The sequence below is a fragment of the Trifolium pratense genome, linkage group LG6 (genome assembly GCF_020283565.1).
Source record: "Trifolium pratense cultivar HEN17-A07 linkage group LG6, ARS_RC_1.1, whole genome shotgun sequence".
NCBI lineage: Eukaryota > Viridiplantae > Streptophyta > Magnoliopsida > Fabales > Fabaceae > Trifolium > Trifolium pratense.
In genome coordinates, this window is record NC_060064.1 from 31,771,034 (window position 1) to 31,794,762 (window position 23,729).

Here is a 23,729-nt window from a genome sequence, read left to right on the forward strand (position 1 = left end):
TAAATTATTTTACATTATCGGTGCAAATTTTATTTTTTCTTTAATTTATACATTATAAATTTTTTCTCGGCCCACCCCAACTGTTTTTCCCAGTTTCGCCACTGATTACTTTTAAAAGAAAAATTTGATAATAATAAAAAAAGTCAAAAATGGCATGATAGTGACATGGGTGGGGGACGCAAGACAATGGTGGGTAGGGAGAGGACCCATGAATGAATGATGTATGAATGCATAATTCAAATTGCAAAGCATGATGAACAAAAGATAGGAAAAAAAAAAGTCACCCTTCTTTAGGTTAACTATTGCATTGTATATGCTAGCTGGCTATAGTGTTACTGTATTAGTGACTAGTGGGTGTCTTTTTTATTTGAGAGATATGTGAAACAAAAGCAAATTAATCTCGTTGTTATTCTCGGTTAGTTTTTCACCATTAGTATCTGGTTCACTTCATCATTTAATTTAATTCATTGGTCAGTTTTGACATTAAGTGATTCCAGTCCTCTTTCGATCTCAATTGCGGATGATTAAATCGTAATTCTTTCTATTAAGTCCAAAGTTAATCACCACTCAACTAACTATTGATTCAAGTTGCTACAACACAAATGATATATATCATTACTTGTGAGATAAATACTTTTTTTTTAACCGCGATAAATACATCTTATAATATTCATGACAAATATAATTTTGGATTTCATTCTTAAGACTTAAATAAAACCAAAGTTTTTAATCATAAACAACACATACACATCATTGCAACTCTTTATTTTTCTTAGTGAATTTGTAACTTTTTATATAAGCAACAATCTCTTCTTTTTTTGGAGCAATGATATTGAGCACCCATTTTTTTCTACACTCAAGATACATGATTAGTCATATTAGAAAATGTTGTTAATTGTCCATACATGCTAATTCAACGGATAGAAATGCTGAAATTATTAAGTCAAATATTATGATCAAAATTTGAACATTGGTCTTTTCATTTTACATGTGTTAAATTTTTAATAACTTATCAGTTTGTCTATCTGAAAAATATATATTGTTAGTTCAATTGAATTTTGATTCATAGTCAAAATTATCTTAGCTCAACAATATAATTGAAATTCATAAACTTCAATATATGTGATCTAAAATAATCTAATCATATGTTCATACTATGTAGTACTATTCACTAATTCTAGCCGTTACATTCATGAGGGAAAGATAAGACTTAAAAAATGTATAAAAAACATCACGTGCACTTCAGATGGCCCAATTAACCTTTTCTCTCTTCACTGTGTTGTCTTCTTCTGCTTCTGTTCATTTTTACTTTTATTCAGTACTATTAAATTTTATTTTTAACCACTCTATACTCAATTCTTAATCTTTAATTCTTTATAAATTATATTCACTTATTCTCATAATAAGCGACTTATTTGATCTTTTCCAAAGTTAAAAAGTGTGATAATAGAAGAGATATGTAATATTTTTACTAAATTATTCTGATGAAATATTTATGTATTCAACATACTATAAATGCAAATTAAAATATTAATAAAATTTGTGTTGTGCTTTATGTGATATTTAGTTGACAAAAAATTATTTTAATTGGTCCGATAGTAATTGACATTGAGCAGGAGAGGGTTGTAACCACCAAAAAGTTGTCTCATAATTCAGTCGTGGATAATAATTTCAGTTTTTGTCTATTCTTTTAGCTCCCAGTTTATCAAATCCCAAAAACAGCTTAAAAATTAAATACATTATGATTGAAGTTGTCATATTCAATCTTTATTTTTTATTATTTCAAACCCACCCATAATTAATATTGGATTAAAATCATGTTTAACCCTTTTTTAATATTATAATTTTATCACATTTTTCATTTCCCTTTTTTTACTCATACCTCACCTACACAACAAAAGGTAAAAACTTTTTTCACTTTATATACACAAACAGAAGAGAAGCACCACTCTTCTCAATTCTCATCACACAAACAAACAAGTAGCTGTAAGCTTTTTAAGTACTGAAAAGGAAAAAAACCAAAGACAAAGACAAAGAAGAAACCATAATCATGTCTTCTCAACTTTGTTGTTGTTCCATTGCAATGTGTCTTGCAATTCTACTTCAACTATGTTCCTTAGGAGTTTCACTTTCACACCCAAACAAGATCACACATTTACCAGGTCAACCACATGTTGAGTTTCATCATTTTTCAGGTTATGTAAATGTTAATGACAAAAACAAAAAAGCACTTTTTTTCTACTTTGTTGAAGCTCAACAAGATGCAGCTTCAAAACCACTTGTTCTTTGGCTTAATGGAGGTGATTTTTAGTTTTGTTTTTTTCTTAAACATTGATTCTCATTGCTAACATGGATAATAGTAATTTGATGTTTTTTTTTTTTTTGAAAAATTGAACTTTGTTTCATGTTGTTTTGAAGGGCCTGGTTGTTCTTCTCTTGGTGTTGGTGCATTTTCAGAAAACGGTCCTTTTAGGCCTAAAGGAGATGCCTTGGTTAAGAACCAATTCAGCTGGAATACAGGTCTGTAATTTGACTACTTTCATCCAATGTTTTAAAAATCGGACCGAATGGGCCGGTTCAATCTGGAACCGACCGGTAGTTTAATTTGACATTGTAGTTTGGTTGAACCGTTTCCGTTGGTTGAATCATTCTAGTTACATTGTAGTCTAGAATTTAACAGGTTCAACCGCGGTTGGTTCAACCCGTTTTATTTTTTACCTTTTGAATAAAAAGGTATTTTTTTATTAAGTTGCTTATCATCTGGTTGATATATTGAACCGGTTGAACCATTGAACCGGTTGAACCATGATTCAGATGTCTCACCTGTTCGGTTTCTGGTCTAATTTTTAAAACATTGTTTTTCATCAAAGAATCCTTGCAATAAAAATTTAATTTTTTTCATCATGGTTTTTCAATTTCCATTAATGGGTTGGTTTCATTTTTATCATAACTATGACATGCTCATTAGCATTGTGTATGATTGTGTGTTGCAGAAGCAAATATGTTGTATTTGGAATCACCAATTGGAGTAGGCTTTTCATATTCAACTGAAACTTCATCTTATGAAGGTGTAAATGACAAGATTACAGGCAAGTTTTTCTCCCTTTAGAATGATTCTCAATGTTATTCTTTTGAAATGACTAGTACCATTAGAAGAAAGCATTTTGATGTCACCAAGAAAAAAATTTTGTTTTTTCATTTTCTGTCCTTACTATATCTCTTTTGCTTTCCTTGTAATCTTTACCTTTTACTACTTCTGTGATGTCCCTTTTGTCCAAAGTTTTGCATAAGATAATGTTATTTCACTATCTACTGTTACTTTAAAGTTATCTATGTTATGTCCATTGTATAGTAGTGCTGTTTTACTTAAAGAAGATTGCCTTGGTTTTCTGAAACTGTTTTGTCTTTCTCAGCACGGACACTCCTCACATCAGGCATGTCCCGTGTCGGATACATGTCGGTGTCACGACACCGGCAACTTTTAATTACATTGGATTATGTCTTTTTTTGAAATTATTATTGGTGTTGGCGTGCCAGTGTCCATCTCGTGTCCGGTGTCCGTCTCCATGCTTTCATAGCTTTCTCTTTATATGCTTTGGTTTTCTGAAACTGTTTTGTCTTTCTCTTTATATGCTTTTGGTTTTCTGAAGCTGTTTTGTTTTGTCTCTCTTTATAGCCAGGGATAATCTAATCTTCTTGCAAAACTGGTTTGTAAAGTTTCCAGAATACAGAAACAGAAGTTTGTTCATTGTAGGAGAGAGTTATGCCGGTAAACAATCATTTATTATTACTTGTATATATATTTCTTTGTGAAAGTTGAGTTATTAACAGAAGTAATTATGTTATTTTGATACACAAATTTGACAATATTTCAAAATGTAGTAATATATTAATCGGTCATGAACCACGATTTTTAGGCCTATATTTGAACACAAATTGTGTTAATGAATATCATGTATATATATATTTGAACACCTGAGAGAGTCATAGTTAACGATGTTCAAAATCGTGGTTAACTACATGCAGTTTGTCATATTCATTAATCATTTCCTGAACATAATTAATCACATATTTGAACTTGAACTACATTAATCGTCTATGTAATAGAATTTTGTGTCAAAATATCATTTATGTAACAGAAATATGCAGCTAATGATGTTTCTGTAATTCATCATTAGGTCATTATGTTCCTCAATTGGCTGAGCTTATGCTCCAATTCAACAAAAAGAAGAAGTTGTTCAATTTAAAAGGCATTGCTGTGAGTTAAATTAAAGCAAAAACTTTCAATTATTATTCTTTTCTTATTCCTTCTAGGCTCCACCTTTCTCTTTATGTTGGTACCATCTTTTTCCTTTCTGGTTTCTGTAAAGACAGAAACCGAAGAAAACTAGGCCAAGAAAAAAGTTTCCACTAAATGTTCCTCAAATTTGCAATTTGACAAAGAAATTTATAGCACCTACACTTTAGGTCGAAGGCCTGTCCAATGTTGGACACGATATTGACACGTGTACATTCAGTCACTTTCATATCCTTGTCTGCGTCAGTGCTTTATAGCTAACTAGTTAACTTCCTTTGATGCAGATTGGTAATCCAGTTCTAGAATATGCAACAGATTTTAATTCAAGAGCTGAGTTCTTTTGGTCGCACGGATTGATCTCAGACTTAACATACAAAATGTTCACGTCTGTGTGTAACTATTCAAGATATGTAAGAGAATACTATAACGGCGCCGTTTCTCCGATTTGTTCAAGTGTAATGAGCCAAGTTAGTACAGAAACAAGTAGATTTGTTGACAAGTATGATGTGACACTTGATGTTTGTATATCTTCTGTTTTTTCACAAACCAAAGTCCTCAATCCTCAGGTGAGTTTATCATCGGATTTGGCTTGTTTGCAGTCACATCAGTGGCCGTTTTATCAAGAATAGACGGACAGGTTTGAAGCTTTTGTTTTAGATTTAAAAAAAACAAAATATGCACTGAAATTTGAACCGTCCAATTGTGATCGAACATCCACTGATGTGCCTGATAAAGCATTTGAACCGTCCAATTTTTCACAAACAAGTTTAAGTACTGAGGTATGAAATGATGGTGTTTTTTTGTTGTCATTTGTCAAATAGCAAGTGACTGAAAAAATTGATGTTTGCGTCGAAGACGAAACAGTCAAATATCTTAACAGGAAAGATGTTCAATCGGCTTTACAGGCACGTCTAGTTGGCGGCATAAAAAGATGGTCTCCTTGCAGCAAGTAATTCTCTTCTATACCATTCATTTTTTTGGAATCATTCTAATTTCTATACCATTCATCTATGTGTTGTATTATATATTGTGCTTGGTTTCAAATTGTTCTCCGATTAGTATCTTTGATTGATATTGCTGAAATCGGCGAACAAATGCAGCCAATGTAATTGCAATTGCAATCATGATTCAGTAACAAAAATATCACTAATGTGTTCTACGTGAATGTGTGGAATTGTATCTCTTAAGACAGAAATGCGTACAATTTTGCTTTGTTGTCATTTCACATCTTACTTTATCTTTGAACAACATTGTGTTTCATGTCCATCATCAGTGTTTTGGATTATGACTTGCGGGACTTGGAGATACCGACAATCACGGTTGTAGGCAAGCTAGTCAAGGCAGGAATTCCGGTATTGGTCTACAGGTATGTGCATGCATCATGTCTTAACCATTAACTTGGTACTTAGCATCAAATATGTCTACATTGGCCTTCATTAGCAACTGTGAGACTATTTGGAAGAACTTACGTAAACAACTTTTATGTACTTAAGCTGTTCTCAACTCATTTAGTCATTTCTATGTTCTCTTCAGAATAACTTATGAAACATGTTATAGTTGATATGAAAACAGTTTGACTTTATTTTATATTTTACTATGAAATACTCTATAGATAAGCTTAATTAAACTGTTTATCCAAATATGATAATTGAAAAATATTGTTTTGCAGTGGTGATCAAGATTCAGTTATCCCATTGACTGGAAGTAGAACTTTAGTACGTCAATTGGCGAAAGAATTGAGAATCAATACAACTGTGCCATACAGGGTGTGGTTTGAAGGACAGCAGGTGAATCTTGTTGAGTTTTCCGCCTATTGAATCTATTTAGCACCGACATATTCGATTGAAGACTTGTCCAATCAATATACGCCACAACACCAACACATATAGTTACATTCAGTTATTCTGTTGTTTTTATAAAATAAAATTATATCGGTCTGAATGTGTCAGCGTCGTGTCTGGTGTCCACGTCTATGTTAGTGCTTCCTAGTACTGAATTATCTAACTTTTATTTTCAGGTGGGTGGTTGGACTCAAGTTTATGGTAACATACTATCATTTGCTACAGTCAGAGGAGCATCACATGAAGCACCATTTTCACAGCCTGAGAGATCACTTGTGCTATTCAAGTCATTCTTAGAAGGAAGACCTCTACCAGAAGAATTTTGATTAGTGTTGTGTTGGAAGTGTCTTTGTAAAATTGTTTGTATTAGAGACTGAATTGAATTTTAATCTTCTCATTTACAAGTGTAGAAAATTTTGTAAATTTCTTAAGCAAGAAGCAAGAAAAAAATGTGTTTATGGAAAGCATTTCCTTGTCCTGATACATTTTTTATCTTTTATTTTAGATAGAGCAGAAGCAAGAAGCAAAAAATTTCTTATATTAAGGACTAGAAGGAGTAATTTGTACTAATTGAGTAGATTAAGCATCTACTATGTCATGGTGTATGGCCTCATTCATTGTTCATATGTGTGGCCTCAATGATGGAGTATGCATGCATCATGGCACTCTTTTTGACACAGACCACACTTTTCTTTTCTGTTATACCAAAATACAGTATAGTTCCTAAATTTTCACGGCCGTTTAACAGTAATTAATTTCCGTCGAGGAATACATCGAACACTATGGTGGATTCTCGTCTCGCAGTCAATTTTGTTTATTTTGAAGATCGATCAAGTCTTGTATTATATGTAGGTCACATTAATTTACAAAAGGAAAAGTCTATTGAAGATGAACATTCTAACTTACTAGTTTTTGCTTCTTATAATCGAAAAAAATTGATTGGGAGGGAAGAACTCGTCATCGTCATGCTTACCTCAAATTTTCTTATGATGGTGGAAACTTTATATCATCTAATAACCCAAGAGAAAAAATTGGATTTTACAAACATCCCAAATCTAATTAATAAATAATAGTACTATTAATTAGAAATCTCAATTGAAGAGGTATTAATTATTAAGTAAATTGGATGATTAAAACGAGAGTCATGTTAACATGTGTGTTCCATGTGCCCCAAGGACATATGATAAAGTATCCCAATATAAAAAATTTGCATTTAATAATGTAGCAAATTTAATGCTAAAAATAAAAATGCACAAGTTCTAAGAAATAATTTCTATATTTGTTTCCTTAGCATATGCCTAAACCCTTGGGGCACATGTTAACATTCTCTTTAGGTTTAAATATGATATGATATGTTTTTGGTCTCAGCAAATATGTCTCGTTTTGATTTTATTTCTTGCAAAATCTCAAAATTTTTAAAATGGTCCATGAGTTGAATTTTATGCTGACATGTCAAATTTCGGATGATTTGATAGATGTTGAGTAGACTTTTTTGCTTTGCACATCTTTCTTCAACAAACAATAAACCTTAATTTTTCATTTACTCATTTCTATTTTAAACGGAACAAATTTAATTTTTTAATTAATTTTATTTTTATCAAAAAATAAAAATTTAAATGAAAATTTATTAAAATATCTACGTCAGCAACAGAAGTTTACTCAGCATCTGCTAAATCATAAAAAAATTGACATGTCAGCAAAAAAATCTAATTCATGGACAATTTTAAAATTTTTGAGATTCTATAGGAATTAAAATAAAATAAAATAAATTACAGGAACTAAAATTAAAATGAGACATATTTGCAGGACCAAAATATCCTTAAAACAATACTATATTACTATGTCAAAAAAAAAAGGATTTAATTGATATGCACCGACGGTGTAAAATAATTTTACACTGTCAACCAATACCAACCATGTTTTCCGTCACATCACCCCACTTCACCCCACTTTCTTGACATGACATGGCAAAATAATGGTTATTTATTGAACGATGGTGTAAAAGTATTTTACACCGTCATTGCATATCAATTAAACTAAAAAAAAAAACATAAAGTTGTTCCAACTTCCAAGTCACCAACAAGTTTAGACAACAAGTGACGAGTGACGAAGTCAAGGTATGTTTATATACTTTGAATTAGAAACACTGAATTTCTTCGCCCTCTTTGTTCTGCAACTCACTCAGGTACTATTTTGTGTTCAATTTGCTTTTTGATTTCATATTGTCTCATGAAGTTATTAGTTTCCCTTTCCCATTTCATTTCTTCACAAACCTAATTTGTTTGTCATGGGAATTACAAAAACAATGAAATTAAGGATAACCATGAAACCAAAATTCATCATTTACAGCTTCTTCAACATCATTCTTGTGATTATGTATTTTCTTCTTCTCTTAGACACAAAAATTACCATTCTTTCTTAGTACCCTATAGTGGGCTTTATTTCTTGTTTTGTACCTTCTTCCTCTTTCTAGTCTGTGCTTTTATTTAATTCAATTTAATTGCTTAATTGTGAAAAGTATTATGTGAATAGCAATACAAGAGTGAAAAAGTGTGTTTTTTTTAATTAAATTATGAATAATCGATCAACTATGTCTTGAGTAAATTTTAGACCGGATACATTGACTTTTGTCGACCCATTTTTGCTTATATTTTAGGATGGAGGCAGTATTTTATAGGGATCAAAAAGTTATTTTAACATAAGTTTTTGGTCCTGTAAAATACCTTTCATTTTTAGTAATTCTAAATAACCCTGTGGTTCTAAATGTTTTAGTAAAACCAATAATCAAATAATCCTGAATTTTTATGCCTATATCCTAATACATATGTTGATGGAATGGAACTATTTAAGCTCAATTGCTTCTTTTATGAGCTAATATATGGCGTAAAGAAAATATTTGAATTGCGGTTTGTAGGTATAGAAGAGCAACAGAGAAAACCGTGCACAGCTGCTATGGACCCATCTATAGTGAAGCTTCTTGAAGATGATGAGGTTGGTTTTCTCCTCTCTACTGTATATTTTTTTTCTGGAAAACAAACATCTACTGTACCATCAGTGTGTTTTGATGTCCACAGGATGAAACTATGCATTCAGGAGCAGATGTGGAAGCCTTCGAAGCTGCATTGAATAGAGACATAGCCGGAGATGCTTCTGATTCTCACCTTTCTCATTCAGATGCTGGAGGTATTCATCAATTTACATTATAATTCCTATGGCTTCTAATCACTTTCACATGTAGTATTTTGATGATTGCTTCATTTATTTTCTGAAGGAAGCAATAATTCGTTCAGTCAATCATTATCAACTTGGCCGACTTCTAGCCATGACAACCAGATTGACAGTCAAAATCAGGAGCCTAAAATTGCACAGCAGAAAGACCAACCTTTATCTGAAACGGAGCCGAACCAACAAGGACCTATCATGGAACAGATACAGAACAGTGTTGCTTCACAGGATGCAAGTAATATTACTTTATCACACAAACAATCTCAAGATAATGAAGTTCCGAAATCTGAAAAAGATCCTATCTTCAACCAACATTCTCACCAACATTCTCAAACAAATGAAGTTCCGAAATCTGAAAAAGATCCTATCTTCAACCATGAGCCAATCAAAACAAATAATCCCAACATTGAGTCTCAGTATGCAAAGCTGCAGCAGATGAGTAATCAACAGGCCACGGTGGTCAGTGAACAACCTAGTAGCCAAGTCAATCGTAGTAAACAGGTACCATTTGGCATGTTGCTCCCTATGTTGATTCCCCAACTTGCCAAAGACAGAGCCATGCAACTTCAAACTTTATTTAACAAATTGAAGGTGAGTTTCTCAAACCAGTTTCGCTATCATGTCCTCTTTCCCTCTCTTCTGTGCTAAACAATTAAAGTTTGTTGTACAGTGCTTTTTCATATTACTAAGTCTTTTGTTTTGTCAATTTTGTTGTCATTTGTTCTAGAGAGATGAAATACCTAAAGATCATTTTGTACGGCTTATGAAAGGGATCGTTGGGGATCAAATGCTTAGAATGGCATTAGCAAAAGTGCAACAGGTAAGTAGAGTAAATAGAACCCACTTGGGGTTGGTCGAGTGGTGTTGGCTTGGGCCCTTGGAGTATGCTCCTCTCAAGGTCTCAGGTTCGATTCCCACTGGTGCCAATTTCGGTGGGCTAAGTCCATACAGAACAAAAAAACTCTGGCTTTAAATGGGGCCCCCGCAAGTGGGCGGTGGGATTGGTCCCCTTGGATTAGTCGGTCCTAAGGCCGGATACCAAGTTTTAAAAAAAAAAAAAAAAGTAGAGTAAATGGTTTATGCAGTCTTACATATGTTTTTTCTTAAAGTGGTTGAATATTGATTTCAACGGTATGCTAAGAACCATCGTTTTTTCTTGCAGACAAAAGCCAACACAGGTTCTTCTGGACAGCAGCATCCTGTAAGAATGCCAAGTGTTACTTCCAGTGGAACAAAATTTAATGATCCCCATGCATTAGCACAACTGCATCAGAGAAGTATGAGTGCTGCTCCGAACCATTCTCATAATACTTCTCCGGCTATCCAAGTGAAGAGTGAACCTTCCTATTCAACTATGGACGTTAGTGCTAAAAAACCTCAGGAACATGATGTTCGAGTAGTGCAACCAAATCAATTACAATCATCCAGTTCTAATGCCGTTAGTCAAGAAACCGAAAGATCCTCAGTTCACATACAAGGCCTTAATAAGCAGCAACAACAACATATCCATTTCCCATCGACATATGGAAGCAGTGGTGGTAACTATATCCCTTTTTCCGGAACAACCACCAGTTCATCATCATCTCTCAGACCACAAATTCGTCCTCATGATTCGCACATAAGGCAAATTTCACATCAGAGCATTGGTCTAAGTCAGCAGAGTTCTTTCAATGATCCTAAGAGAATGCCAGGTGGATCTGTGTCGACTGTGGTAAACAATACAACATCACAACAAAATTTAAATTCTTGGCAACCATCAGCAGAACAAAATTCGGGCTTGTTTACATCTATGTCATATGTAAAAAAGGAACCTAATGATCTTTCTATTGAGCAGCAACATAGGCAACATATGTCTAAATTGCATGGGTTGCCTTCTGTTAATTCTGGTCAAAATGAACAGGGTAGTGGTATCAATCAAGGCACTGTAAAGAATGAGTTTTCAAGAGGTTCTGTAGCATCCACTAGCATGCCGCATACAACATCTGCTAGCATGCCGCCAAATTCTGCTTCCCCTTCTGCATCTCAACTAGCTCCAACTGTCTCCGTAAGTTATAAACTCTTTTTTCTTCTTAACATTAGTTTAGTTATAAACTAATGTGCATGTCTTTGTCTAAAAGATGCAATGCCTAAAGTTTTGGGGATCAAACAGTATCCAAATGTTCTTTTTTGTTTTCTTGGTCATGAGCCTGATGCACCCTATGTTGGTGTTATATATTATATGCATCTTAAACACAAATTTACAAAACACCAGGTTCCTTTTTGTTTTCTTGAATACCAAGCCATCGTTCTTTTTACAAGGGTGGGTTCCATCCGTGTTTTTAATGATATATTATTACTTGTTGTCTGCTGATACCCAATTTCGTCTACTCCATTTGTATCAGTTAAGCTCTCAGATCCCAGTTAGCACTTCTGGTATTAGTTCAAAGACACCTCTAAAAAAAACTCCTATTGGTCAGAAGAAACCACTTGAAGCACTTGGTTCTTCACCCCCTCCTCCAAGGTGAGTTGCAATATTCTGCTCGTTCATGATTTGTATGCTTTTTTTTTTTCCTGGGTTAGTTATTACAATCTCTTACTGATTTTGAGTATATGCATATATGCTTGCTATCCTGCAGTAAGAAACAAAAGGTGTCAGGGTCATCTCTGGAACAAAGCATTGAGCAGCTTAATGATGTTGCCGCTGTTAGTGGTGTTGATCTTAGGGTATGATACTTTATCATATTGAAGAAAACCATAGTCTTTTCTGTGTTAAAATCTCAGGCTATTTTTGTGTTCTCTTTTTATAGGAAGAGGAAGAACAGTTATTTTCTGGGCCCAAGGAAGACAGTCGAGTTTCAGAAGCCTCTCGAAGAGTTGTGCAAGAAGAGGAGGAAAATCTGATTTTGCTGAAAGCTCCATTGCAGAGAAAATTGATTGAGATTAGTTAGTCATATTTATGCCATTACTCTGTTCATCTGATTTTCTTTCCATTCTTTAAACATATGTACTTGGGTCTATATAAGCCTTATAGCTGTTCTATTTTGTCACCTTGGCAGTGACCGAGTGTGGCTTGAAAGGCATGAGTAATGACGTGGAAAGATGCTTGTCACTGGTGAGATTCAACCATTTTTTCATTATTTGTTACAAGTAGGATTCCATGTAATCTTACGGCTGAAAATGAATGTTCAGTGCGTGGAGGAGAGAATGCGTGGAGTAATAAGTAACATAATTAGAATGTCAAAGCAGGTCAGTTATTTTTTCTAACTGCTTGCATGTGTAGCCTTTTGTTAATCTGTAAAGTTTTTTAATTCCAATAGTTTTCGTAACAGCGGGTTGATATTGAGAAAACAAGACATCGGACTGTTGTCACTTCAGATGTTCGACAGCAAATCATGACAATGAATAAGAAAGCAAGGGAAGAGTGGGAGAAAAAACAGGCTGAAGCAGACAAGCTCCGGAAACTAAATGATGTAGGTTCCACTTTTTTCACTTTGTGGAAGTTTTTGTTTAGTTGATGACATAATATAACTCCTGTCCTTGCACATTTCTTGTGTGTATTTTATATTTTTGCATCTTAGATTCAAACCTATGTGCTTATCATTTGAAACATTGTAATCTATTTTTTATGTATAGGTAGAAGGTAGTTCCGGAGTTGATAGTGACAAGGAGAAGGATGATGGTCGCAATAATTCAACAAGGGTACTGCAATCAATTTAGATTATGCAATTCACCTTTATCTATGTGGGAAGTCTTGTTTTTTATTGGTAATTTGTTGTAGGTGAACAGGGAAGTAGATGACAAGATGAGGACAAATGCTGCAAATGTTGCAGCCCGAGCTGCTGTTGGGGGAGATGACATGCTGTCAAAGTGGCAGCTTATGGCTGAGCAAGCTAGGCAAAAACGTGAAGGGGGAACGGACACTGCATCTGGTTCTCAGCCAACTAAAGATGTCAGTCGCAAATCTTCACCATCATTCGGAAGGTACACAAAAGATAATCAAGAAAGGGAGAGAAAAGGTCCAACTTTTCTTGGGAATTCAGGTGCGTTTCTTTGTGGCTTCCTACCACTTCAGTTGTCTATAAATTCAATGGAGTTTCTATCTTTACCGTTGTATTCAAACTAGTTAGTTACCTTGTGTGTTCGCATGAGTTTCATTGATTTTTATGTATATCTTAAAACAACTTATATAACTAATTATTTACTTCAAAATAAACATTATTTATACATCTATTGCCTAATATTCCAATTTAGTAAGCATAATGAGAACTCCGCAAAATTCACACTTTCCTAGCAAAAATGCAGTAGAGCAAAACAAAGTCTGAATGTACTGCCATCGCCCAAAACCGACGAGTATATATTGAACTAACTTATAAGTTGTTGCAATACAATAACCTATGTCACTGTTGAAAAATAAACACCAATTATACATATTTTGTCAAACATCAATTTTTCTAGATTGTTTGAGAATTGGTGTTTTGGTTTATTTTCCTACATCAAATATGAATTGGCAACTATTGAAAGAAATTGTAAAAACAGACTTTGAGCGCGACCTATTTAAAAGGGAACAAAAATATGGAACCCAAAAACATATGTATGTGTTGTGTGTATGCCCATTGTCTGATTACACAGTGCAACATTTTTGCTGATATTATGTCCTTGTGATCTTGTTGCCAACAGCGGCTGCTAGGAAATTAGGGAAAAATCAATCCCCTGGATCTCAAACTCGCATAGCTCGTAGTATCTCTGTGAAGGATGTGATTGCAGTCTTGGAGAGGGAACCTCAGATGTCCAAATCATCACTCTTATATCGATTGCATGAGAGAATTCATTCTGACACTTCAACTGAATAAGGTAAAATGAAATATCTAGGTCATTTTTTTCCTTTTTATATTACCATTGAATTTACTCTCATCTTATGCATATGGATTGATCAATCACATCAATGAAACTGGCCCCTTTTGATGTCCTCCCTCTCTCTATTCTCTTGTATTCAGTTCGCTATAGGATAATTTTGGAAATTGTGAAATTAACCTGAAACTCATCATTGTGAAAGTTGAAGTTTGCAGCTATATGAGCTATGTCTATTGACACTATTGCATGCCTGGCTCCATCTAACTTAAATTATACAGCTCAAATTTCTGTAGATAACAAGACGGTGATTTGCGTAAAAAGATTTGACTCATTCTGTGAAAGGAGACCCTGAAGTTGTTGTGTTCTTTTTATGTTTCAGTTACAAAACATGAGCATTTCTTCTGCGGGATACAACAGGAAGGAAAATGTATGTTGCGGTTGTTCGACTAACTACTGATGATATTTACTATTAATGTGGGGAACCAACCAAGCTAAGCTTGCACATTGCCTATGTTTTCTTAGCAGATTTTATGATATGAAAAGTTTAGCTTGTTTGTTGAATTAACTGAGATGAGATGTTGGGTTCGTTTTGCTTAATTCAGTAGTCATTTTCTAGGGGTGATAGTTGTAATAATATTTTTATTTAATATATATGACTTTTTGCGCGATCTAACTGCATTTTGCAACATTTGTTTTTGGTCAAGATGTTTACAAACTAAACATGTATGTAAAAAAGATTTTATCTTACTGTTACAAATTTGATAAACCCATTCATTCTTAAATGGTCAATTAGGTCGATAATTAGTCTTGTAGGCTTGAACAGATAAAGAGTTTAAGGTAAAATGAAAGCATGAACCAAATAATACATAGCAGCAGCAATGCAACATATCCATCATAATTGAGTTTGATCCAATTTCTATTGGATGTATGGAAATATGTGTATAGCTATTTTGATTAGGAAGAAATGAGGTCCAATAATTGCATGGACGGTGTAATTTTTTCTTGTTTGTATTATCCATAAAATCACACTCTTTGGTCACTACTATAAGAGGGAAAAAAAATTGCTTTTTAAATTCATTGATTAACTGGTGTACCACTTGAGCAACTACGTTCAAATTCAAATTTTTAAAAAATCCATTTTTACAGAAACAAGTTCAATAACAATTTATTTGCTCAAGTGTTATAATTGGATGATGACATTGGCTATATGACTAGATTGTCACCCTAACTTTGTTTTAACAAGCTGCAAGTATCTGTGTTTAACACCTTCCCAAACTTGTTCCCCCAAACAATCCTTAACAGGCAATGGAATTAATTGTATGGAATACCCCAAATTCTCAAGCTCGAGAGATGCCAAGTGGCAGTAAACATTGAAAAATGCATTACCACCACAAAGACCGTTAAAGAAGAATTATATTCCACCAAGCTTCTTCTTCAACAATACTAGAAGCTGTTCAGATGAGCCTCAACAATGGTATATTTAACAGGTGAATATTGCTGTATATAAGCAGTATCAACAAGATCCATTCAATAGGGTGTTCATCATCCTTGTGAAAGTTTAACAACTATATGTGATGTATCAACCTTGTATTGATTTACTATCCCTTTTCATGTGTTTTATTGCTTGTGAAACAAAGTACTAAAACTAAACATTGAACTTGATATTACAGCCAAATTATGAACGAGTACAATACTCTTAGTTTAAATCTGAAAAAAATCATCTTGTAACATGTAGGAAATTCAATTGACGATGTATATGAATAAGTGTTTGTAATCAGTTCTATGGTGCTCTATCTATTGTCTTTTTACCAAACAATGGCAGTTGGAAAAGTTCAAAGGAGTATTTCCAAATTAACAACTTTGTTCCATATGTTAATTATTTAAACATATATCTTGGACATAATATGTCAATGATCCGCAAGACGTATTCTCTCATGCTTCATTTTCATGGTGTCAGCAATCATAAAATACAATTTCCACACTAGGAAAATTGCTAATCAGGGTATGCAAAAAGGTAATACAAACATTAAAGATCAAACTAGAAATATTATCTATAGCAATCAACACAATGAAACAAAAATTGCATAGTCAAAATTACTCAATGCTCAATCACCTGGGATACCCAAAATGCCAAGCATCATACACCAGAGTTTACAACTAAAATTTCTTTCAACAATGTCTAAACAACTGAGAATATAAAACATCATGAGAAAATCTTCACTACATTTACTGCTCCCCAGGAATTGACTTGATTATGTCAGAATCACCTGAAAACAACAAAATAACAAATGAAATTAGAAAACATAATATAACAAAAAATCAGAAAATGAGTTGCTAATATTGAAATAGTTAAGTGAAGTAATAGATACCAGGATCAATAATGCTGAGGCAGCAAACTCTGTAGTATTTTCCACAGGCAGTGCCCAAGTCAACATTGTCTATGATAAAAAAAAATATAAGTTCAGTTTGTCAATTGACTGTACAATGAAAATAAGTTCAGTTTGTCAATTGACTGTACAATGCAAAAGCCTTCAAAATAAGTCAATTGAAAACAATTAACATCCTTGCATTTAACAATTAACATTGATGGGAAAATTTACAATGATTGGCAAGCAATAGCATGAAAAGTATTATCAAATTATACTGCATATGATATCATTTCAATAACAAGTGCATAGACATATTTAGCAGAAGCATATTCGACAAATTCAGTGAGCCTTTCAAATTAATTCTAAATCATAAATTTTATAAAATAAAATGTTTCCATCAGCAACTCAAGAACAAATCATATTAATTCATTTGCCAGATACTTAAATCAAGTTGATCACATTCATTCAATACGACAAACAAATTTATGCATGGACAACTATCAAATAACCATATAAGGGAATGTTTGTATTAGGGTTATTAATGTTATAGGGTGGAGATAATATCTATTTTACAAATCAACTAGCCTATTACATTTCAATCTACTTCAATTCATTCTACATCACCAATCCAATCATAATACCCTAGAGTTGAATTAGCAAAAATCAATCAAAATAAAAAATGAAAATGGCAGCTAGATAGATAACTCACTTCCATTGTAATGATGAACTCCAACCTTTGCCAACATAGCATAGTACTCAATTTCAGATTTCCTCAAAGGAGGACAGTTGTTAGCAATAATAATCAATTTCCCTATAAATAATCAAACAAAAAACACATTCATTAATCACTTAATCCCACTATCAATAATCACTTAACTCCACTAAAAAATCAATCTACAACAGTTCAATATTAAAAATGAAACCTTTGGAACTCCTTAGGGATTTGAGAACGGTTTTATAACCGAGGGTGTATTTGCCACTCTTCATGACAAGAGCGAGCCTGTTGTTGATAGACTCATGAGTCTTCTTCTGCAAAAATCAATGAAAATCGGAAAATTGGGATTAAAAACCCTAAATCTGAACCGAAATCATAATAACAAAATCGACAATGATAGATTGCAGAGAAAAGGTATAATAGAGAGAGAATCATACGGTCTTCTTGGCGGCAACCATTGTTGATGGATTGAATGCAATGCGCGCAGAGAAGAAGAAGAAGAAGAAAATGCGGCGAGTGAAATGAAGTTGTTGACACTATCACTAGGGTTTTGATTTTGGGATTGGCCATTTATATATATATGTCGATGGATAATGGGTTTTGGGTAGCTTATTCTACTTCTTAAGGCCCATATACACTATATATTGGGTATTAGGATTACTGGTGATTGATTTCATTACAAAAATAGATTCAATTTTGCACCCTCCTCATTTTCTCGGGCGCCCTACGGATTTATCAAAATACCCTCATCCGCTAATTAAGTAGAAGACACCTCTCAAAGACACCCTACCTTCATAACGTCCTCTACTTAAGTAGTGGATACCATTTTTCTAAAAATTCTAATCTTTGTAACGTCCGCTAGGGCGCGCGAGGAACCGGTGGGGTGGCAAAAAGAAATCTCTTACAAAAAAGGATTGGAAAAGTATCTTTATATGTTGTCAAATATATTGTCAATTTTTAGATGTTCAAATTAGGGGTGCCACATTTTAAAATAAATAAATAAAATTAGGGGTGCTCACGGTTCAGTTTGGATCGGTTTTGAGGTAAAAACTCATCCGATCCAAAAATAAATTTATTTGTGGTCTGGTTCGGTTTTTTATGGCAAATAAAAAAATTCTGATCCAATATTATGCGGTTTAATTTGGATAGGTTTTTGGATATCCAAATTATCAGTTGCAAATTTTTTTTATTAAATATAAATATTATAAAAAAAAATGCTATAAAATAATAGTTTGACATTTTTGACAAAATAAATATTAAGTTTGATGTAAAATATAACATAATATATTGAAAATTAATGTTTTGAAATGACAATTATCAATTATATTTGAAACATATAAAAAGAAAAAAAATAGATTAAATTAAACTAACATATAGTATTAACAAAATTTAAAATGAACAAAAAAGTTTAATGCAATATATATTCATACTAATAAAAAAAATATTAAAATATATATGTATGCGGTTTGATTCGGTTTGGATCGGTTTTAAGAAATCAATCCGAAATCCGATTCGATCCAGCGATTTTCACAAAAGAACATCCAAACACATCCAAAAAACTTCGATTTTTTGCGGTTTTCGATTTTTTTTTAAATCAGTTTTTATTTGGATTAGTTTGGATTTGAGCACCCTGATTCAAATAACATTTCTCTTTTGTGATTGTATTTACAATATCTTAAATACTTCATCCGTGATAATATATAAGCAAAAATTAACATATTAGATTTATTGCATATTTAATATATTTGTCCTATAATGTAAATCAGATATATTAAATATATAACGAACCTAAAAATGTGATTTTTGCTTATATGTACCATTTAACATTAAAAATGGGTGATGTGAAGATACAGTGTAATTAGATTTTTACTAAATGTTAGTGTAAAATTTGTTTCGTACTAGGCCAAAGTTCAATTAGGGATGGCAACGGGCGCCCATGGGTGTGGGTTTGACACTTACCAAACACACACCCGAAATCATCACTCAAACTCAAACCCAAACCCAAAAGCTATTCGGGTGGCAAAACAACACTCACACCCACACCCATTGGGTTCGGATTTTTTCCACCAAAACCCGCAGCACATTTGAAAATAATTTGCAAATTTAAGAAATTAAATTCCAACATACACTTTGAATTAAATTATAACTAAAATTAAGGTATTCCAAGGAAATTCAAACATAGACTTTCAAGAAATTACACCATAGACTTTCAAGAAATTAAATTACAACTAAAATTTAAGGTCTTCCAAGAAAATTAAGGGAGACTATGGAGGTAATTAGGTAATTATAAAATATTTCGGGTGGGTGTATGAGTTTCGGGTGTGGGTTTGACTGATACCAAACTCACACCCATATTATCGGGTGTCACCCGAATCCAAACCCAAACCCAGTCAAATCGGGTTTCGCCCGTTAACTTGAGTTTGAGTTCGGGTGGGTCTCTCGGGTTTGGGTTTTTTTGTCATCCCTAAGTTCAATCCATCAAAAGATGGGGTCACCACAAGTCACTTAGAGCAGCTCCAATAGTGAATTTTACAATTGGGTCTCATTAATTAGAGCCACGCCATCTTGAAGTAACCCAATTAGTAATTCATATACCAAGTGATCGTTTATTCATATATCAATTGTTTTCAACGCATCTAAAGTGATTTATTCTGAATTGTAAGGATTGAGTACCCCTTTTACAACTAGACGACAAAATAGCAAATTTAACAATGTCTAACTTTAATTTTGTTTGATGAAAACATGTTGAAAATAGTAGTTTAAAGTGGTGACTCAAAAATGTTGTCGGTTATGAAAGTGCCGTACTTTTTGACTTAACCTTAAAACAAAGCAAGCAAAGAAGCAATATTCGATTTGGCAAGCGTGAGAAAATCTTTATGCAATTAATGCATAAAACACAAACTACTTTTTTTGTATCAAGCATTGGACATGATTTGCTTTGCAAAACTGTTGTAATAATGAATGAACCTTATTATGTTTCAATTTCCTCGTGTGTACTTTGCATCACAATCGATCAGTAACTGTGGTTGATCCTTAATACATGTTTGAAAATATTAAAATCGTGCTATATTGCAATCTACCTCTAATCACTACTCTTCATAGGATTGAGCGTAAAAGAAAGTATTTAATCTCATATTGAATAGAGAGATAATATGATCCAAATAATACCCTAATAACATAATTTTTTTTTTATAAGACATAAATTCTTGACTCTAATTTCAAGAGCAAAATTGACATATAGATTTTTGATCCAGCTCCCTTGCAATCAAAGATTCTCCATATTCACGCAATCGAGATTTCAATGATCTTTCAACTAAGATTGAATGGTCCAGATTCAATTCAAACTCGATATTTTAAATTATAGAAAGAAATATAAAAATCTGCATTTCTTTTGAACGAATCAATCTTGATGGAATAACTGATGTCCAAACTACATGATCGCGGGATCTCCTGAAAGGTGTCACGAGACTCTACTGGCCTGGCGGACGATGATCTCCTTGTTGTTGATTGAAAAGATGAGAAGCATAATAAGGAAATTCGGCATCACTAGAAAGAATCTGAGCATATTGAAAAAGGTTTGGAAAAACTTGTTGATCAACAGAAACATTATTAGAAACAGAACCACTTTGTTGAATGGCACTAGAGTTGTCATGAACAAGTCTTTGAGGGAAATTAAGTTTAGCTTTTGTGCCTTTGAATTTAAGGGCTGCTTTGTCATATGCAATAGCTGCATCTTCAGCTGTTTCAAATGTTCCTAACCAAACTCTAGCTGCTTTTTTTGGGTCACGTATTTCAGCTGCCCATTTTCCCCATGGTCTCTGTCTTACTCCTCTGTAGTGTGGTTTCTTTGGGGTCTCTTTAGTTAATTACCATCACATGCAAAACAAAGAATAACAACATCATAAATTTATACATTTTCACTTTCATTGCAAAGATCATATATATATAATATATCCATATATTCCACTTATATGGAGTTATATTAACTATGAATGACGGACACACTCTTCATGTGTGTCGCGGTGCCGGTGTCAGACACTATTCAGACACACATTAGTGTACGACATCGACACGACACGACATCAACACTTATTATTACATTGAACTATATCATTTCCTTAAATTATTATCGGTGTCGACGTGATAGTATCTGTGTCGTGTCCAGTGTCAGTGTTGTGTTTTTGCTTCATAGGTTATATATGTTATTTTACGGTTTTTCTTTTTTATTAACCCTATGGTTTCTAAAGGAATGAGATCTCTGTAATTCAGAATTCGATCACAAGATAAATAAAATCTTGATAAGAATTGTTTTCGTCAAAAATTAAACTCAAATTCTCTTAAATAATTCATTTTAGAATGAACTCATATTAATCACTTAAGTTCAATTATTTGAGTTTTTCTACTGCTTTAGCTAAAGATCAAATCAACTGAAGTACTTTTTTTAGGTACATGCTCAACCCTCAACTAAAATAATAATTGGTCAAACTTTATTTATTTTTTGGTTTGTCAAATCACTAAAAAAATATTCTAAAAATTAAAGAGTTAAAGAAGAAAAAGAAAATATGTTTACATACAAATCGATTGTTATGTGTTTATTAAATATATATTGAGAGACTAATTCTTTAGTATATCATCTTAATTTTATTTTTTTAATGGAAGAAAGTATGAATTATTATGAGATTTTTTTGACCAAAATTATTATATGATGAGATTAATCGGTATGTAAAATGTATATTTTTTTTACAGAATGTAAAAATGTTGGAATAACATTTCTGAAAATGTATAGATACTATCCTCCTATATGCATTGTATTAGTATATCTATATCAATTACTAGTCAAAGTTGTCCACATGTTCCAAATGATATATAAGTAAAAATAGGTTTAAAAAAATTAATATATGTAGTCTCCATTTTGCTTTAAATAAATAAATTTTTGTTTATATATTTGGAGATGGACAAAACATTATTAATTTGATTTGTTCTCTTTCAATGTTTACATGTCATGATCACTGGTGTTAGATTTTTTATGTTATTTTGAGCATGCCTTCCAATAAGATAATTAATCAATGATAGCTAATTTGACTTAGTTATAATTTTTTGAAATATTTCTTCGTTTAAAAAATGACTTTGACTTTTCAGAAAGTGATTGAACAACGTATAAATCCTTTAACGTAATATTTATTTTGTGCAATAAAATAAAATGGTACTCCTCCAAATTAAACCTTGAATTAAGTCATATTTTTAAGTCATAATTTTATTTATGGTGATGAAATTAAGTCGTATTTTTAAGATGGTCAGAATTCAACTTTAATGGATTTTTTTAAAGAAATTTAAGTGGATTTTTTTTTCTTCATTTAAGTGAAATTTAGTAATAAAGTGGTAGAATCCAAGTGATGATTAAGAAAATTAGTTAAGGATGAATATATTATTCGAAGTTTAGTTCAATCGATAGAAATATCATATTTTATATGTATAAGTTGAAGTTTGAGTTACTTGACAAAATAAAATTATCTGAAAAGATCCAATTTTAAATCTTGATTCGATAAATTATTATTCAAATTTTAAACTATACTTACCTCTTAATCAAATTTCAAATTAACATGTTCCTTCTCCTGGAAATCAAATACTTCAGACAAAATAAATAAATTAAAATTTAATATACAACAAAAAAAATGTTTCATTTTTCCCTCAAAATAGATAAACTCCCACAGTAGGTAAATATGTTATTTTTAGAAAATTAAACATATGCTAAATTTAGCTTAAGACAAGAAACAAAAAAGAGAAACAAACCTTGATCTAGAAGAGGTACTTGAGAGGGTTGAGATTCTTCATTAACCATGGCAGTTGATGTTGATTGTGCCACGTTAGGATTATGATTATTGGTAGATGTTCCAATGACTTGAGAGAGAGCTGAAACCATAGTAGACAAATCAGTGTCTGAACACCAATTAGAGTTTGATGCATAATTATAAGCATCAAACTCATTATCTACTAATTCATACTCCTCTTTCTCTTTAGCCTCTGATGTTTGTGAAGATAGTGGCAGCTTTCCATGCCTTCTTGGATCCACTTTTGGAGTTAAGTTTGCTAATATACTCTTTATATTGTTCACATGAATATCATCTTAAGGTATTAGTGGTTGTACTTATACTAGTTAGGTCATTGTTTTATAAGAAAAAATTAGGTGAATCGGGTCCCAGAAAATTATCGGTATTCAAAAAAGCTTTGATATAAAGAACACTGATATCTATTAGTGGGTCCTAACATTAACAGTAAAATTCGTATTCCAATTATTAGTATTTGTGTGATCTAAGTTGAATCCTTATTAACTAAATCAACTTTTATATATATGTAGCTAAATTGTGGCATGCGCTTCTTATAACTCAAGATTTGTTCTTTCTTTAAAACTTTTTTATATATTGCATTTTAATAGACTATATGTGATGTGGACT

General features: G+C 32.5%; 4 protein-coding genes across 10 annotated transcripts; 2 read left to right on the top strand and 2 right to left on the bottom strand.

The window, feature by feature from the left end:
- Nucleotides 1-1,934: 1,934 nt before the first annotated feature.
- On the top strand, nucleotides 1,935-6,602 carry LOC123893158 (serine carboxypeptidase-like 45). Its single transcript, XM_045943080.1, has 10 exons — nucleotides 1,935-2,300; nucleotides 2,419-2,520; nucleotides 2,994-3,089; nucleotides 3,677-3,769; nucleotides 4,179-4,258; nucleotides 4,582-4,863; nucleotides 5,119-5,246; nucleotides 5,571-5,663; nucleotides 5,967-6,084; nucleotides 6,315-6,602. Exons 1-10 carry the CDS (start codon nucleotides 2,051-2,053, stop codon nucleotides 6,462-6,464), a joined length of 1,392 nt encoding a protein of 463 aa, XP_045799036.1. The 5' UTR covers nucleotides 1,935-2,050; the 3' UTR covers nucleotides 6,465-6,602.
- Nucleotides 6,603-8,176: 1,574 nt separating this feature from the next.
- On the top strand, nucleotides 8,177-14,879 carry LOC123892601 (transcription initiation factor TFIID subunit 4b-like). 7 transcript variants are annotated; one of them, XM_045942420.1, is made up of 16 exons: nucleotides 8,177-8,255; nucleotides 9,053-9,129; nucleotides 9,213-9,321; nucleotides 9,410-9,954; nucleotides 10,091-10,183; nucleotides 10,526-11,407; nucleotides 11,745-11,863; nucleotides 11,979-12,066; nucleotides 12,150-12,285; nucleotides 12,399-12,454; nucleotides 12,532-12,588; nucleotides 12,672-12,812; nucleotides 12,976-13,041; nucleotides 13,121-13,382; nucleotides 14,020-14,193; nucleotides 14,472-14,879. In XM_045942420.1, the coding sequence occupies exons 2-15, from the start codon at nucleotides 9,091-9,093 to the stop codon at nucleotides 14,190-14,192; spliced, it is 2,766 nt and encodes a 921-aa protein (XP_045798376.1). In that variant the 5' UTR covers nucleotides 8,177-8,255; nucleotides 9,053-9,090; the 3' UTR covers nucleotide 14,193; nucleotides 14,472-14,879. The 7 variants fall into 7 exon arrangements, with proteins under 7 accessions (XP_045798376.1, XP_045798379.1, XP_045798378.1 ...); XM_045942423.1 differs by having other exon boundaries at nucleotides 14,487-14,879; XM_045942422.1 differs by having other exon boundaries at nucleotides 14,573-14,879.
- Nucleotides 14,880-16,219: 1,340 nt separating this feature from the next.
- LOC123892603 (60S ribosomal protein L30) lies at nucleotides 16,220-17,852 on the bottom strand. The gene is made up of 5 exons (XM_045942425.1): nucleotides 17,715-17,852; nucleotides 17,486-17,591; nucleotides 17,272-17,373; nucleotides 16,563-16,631; nucleotides 16,220-16,460 (listed from the first exon to the last, which is right to left on the bottom strand). Exons 1-5 carry the CDS (start codon nucleotides 17,733-17,735, stop codon nucleotides 16,420-16,422), a joined length of 339 nt encoding a protein of 112 aa, XP_045798381.1. The 5' UTR covers nucleotides 17,736-17,852; the 3' UTR covers nucleotides 16,220-16,419.
- Nucleotides 17,853-20,430: 2,578 nt separating this feature from the next.
- On the bottom strand, nucleotides 20,431-23,423 carry LOC123892519 (ethylene-responsive transcription factor ERF113). Its single transcript, XM_045942327.1, has 2 exons — nucleotides 23,068-23,423; nucleotides 20,431-21,133 (listed from the first exon to the last, which is right to left on the bottom strand). The coding sequence occupies exons 1-2, from the start codon at nucleotides 23,195-23,197 to the stop codon at nucleotides 20,748-20,750; spliced, it is 516 nt and encodes a 171-aa protein (XP_045798283.1). The 5' UTR covers nucleotides 23,198-23,423; the 3' UTR covers nucleotides 20,431-20,747.
- Nucleotides 23,424-23,729: the final 306 nt, after the last annotated feature.

Coding starts and splice junctions, on each gene's coding strand:
- LOC123893158 (XM_045943080.1), top strand. CDS start 2,051: ATGTCTTCTCAACTTTGTTGTTGTTCCATTGCAATGTGTCTTGCAATT. Junction 3,090..3,676: donor TGTAAATGACAAGATTACAG/GCAAGTTTTTCT, acceptor CTCTCTTTATAG/CCAGGGATAATCTAATCTTC. Junction 5,247..5,570: donor AGATGGTCTCCTTGCAGCAA/GTAATTCTCTTC, acceptor GTCCATCATCAG/TGTTTTGGATTATGACTTGC.
- LOC123892601 (XM_045942420.1), top strand. CDS start 9,091: ATGGACCCATCTATAGTGAAGCTTCTTGAAGATGATGAG. Junction 11,408..11,744: donor AACTAGCTCCAACTGTCTCC/GTAAGTTATAAA, acceptor CATTTGTATCAG/TTAAGCTCTCAGATCCCAGT. Junction 12,455..12,531: donor TGGAAAGATGCTTGTCACTG/GTGAGATTCAAC, acceptor ATGAATGTTCAG/TGCGTGGAGGAGAGAATGCG.
- LOC123892603 (XM_045942425.1), bottom strand. CDS start 17,735: ATGGTTGCCGCCAAGAAGACC. Junction 17,374..17,485: donor ATCCCTAAGGAGTTCCAAAG/GTTTCATTTTTA, acceptor GATTATTTATAG/GGAAATTGATTATTATTGCT. Junction 16,632..17,271: donor AGTTCATCATTACAATGGAA/GTGAGTTATCTA, acceptor TTTTTATCATAG/ACAATGTTGACTTGGGCACT.
- LOC123892519 (XM_045942327.1), bottom strand. CDS start 23,197: ATGGTTTCAGCTCTCTCTCAAGTCATTGGAACATCTACCAATAATCAT. Junction 21,134..23,067: donor AGTACCTCTTCTAGATCAAG/GTTTGTTTCTCT, acceptor AATTAACTAAAG/AGACCCCAAAGAAACCACAC.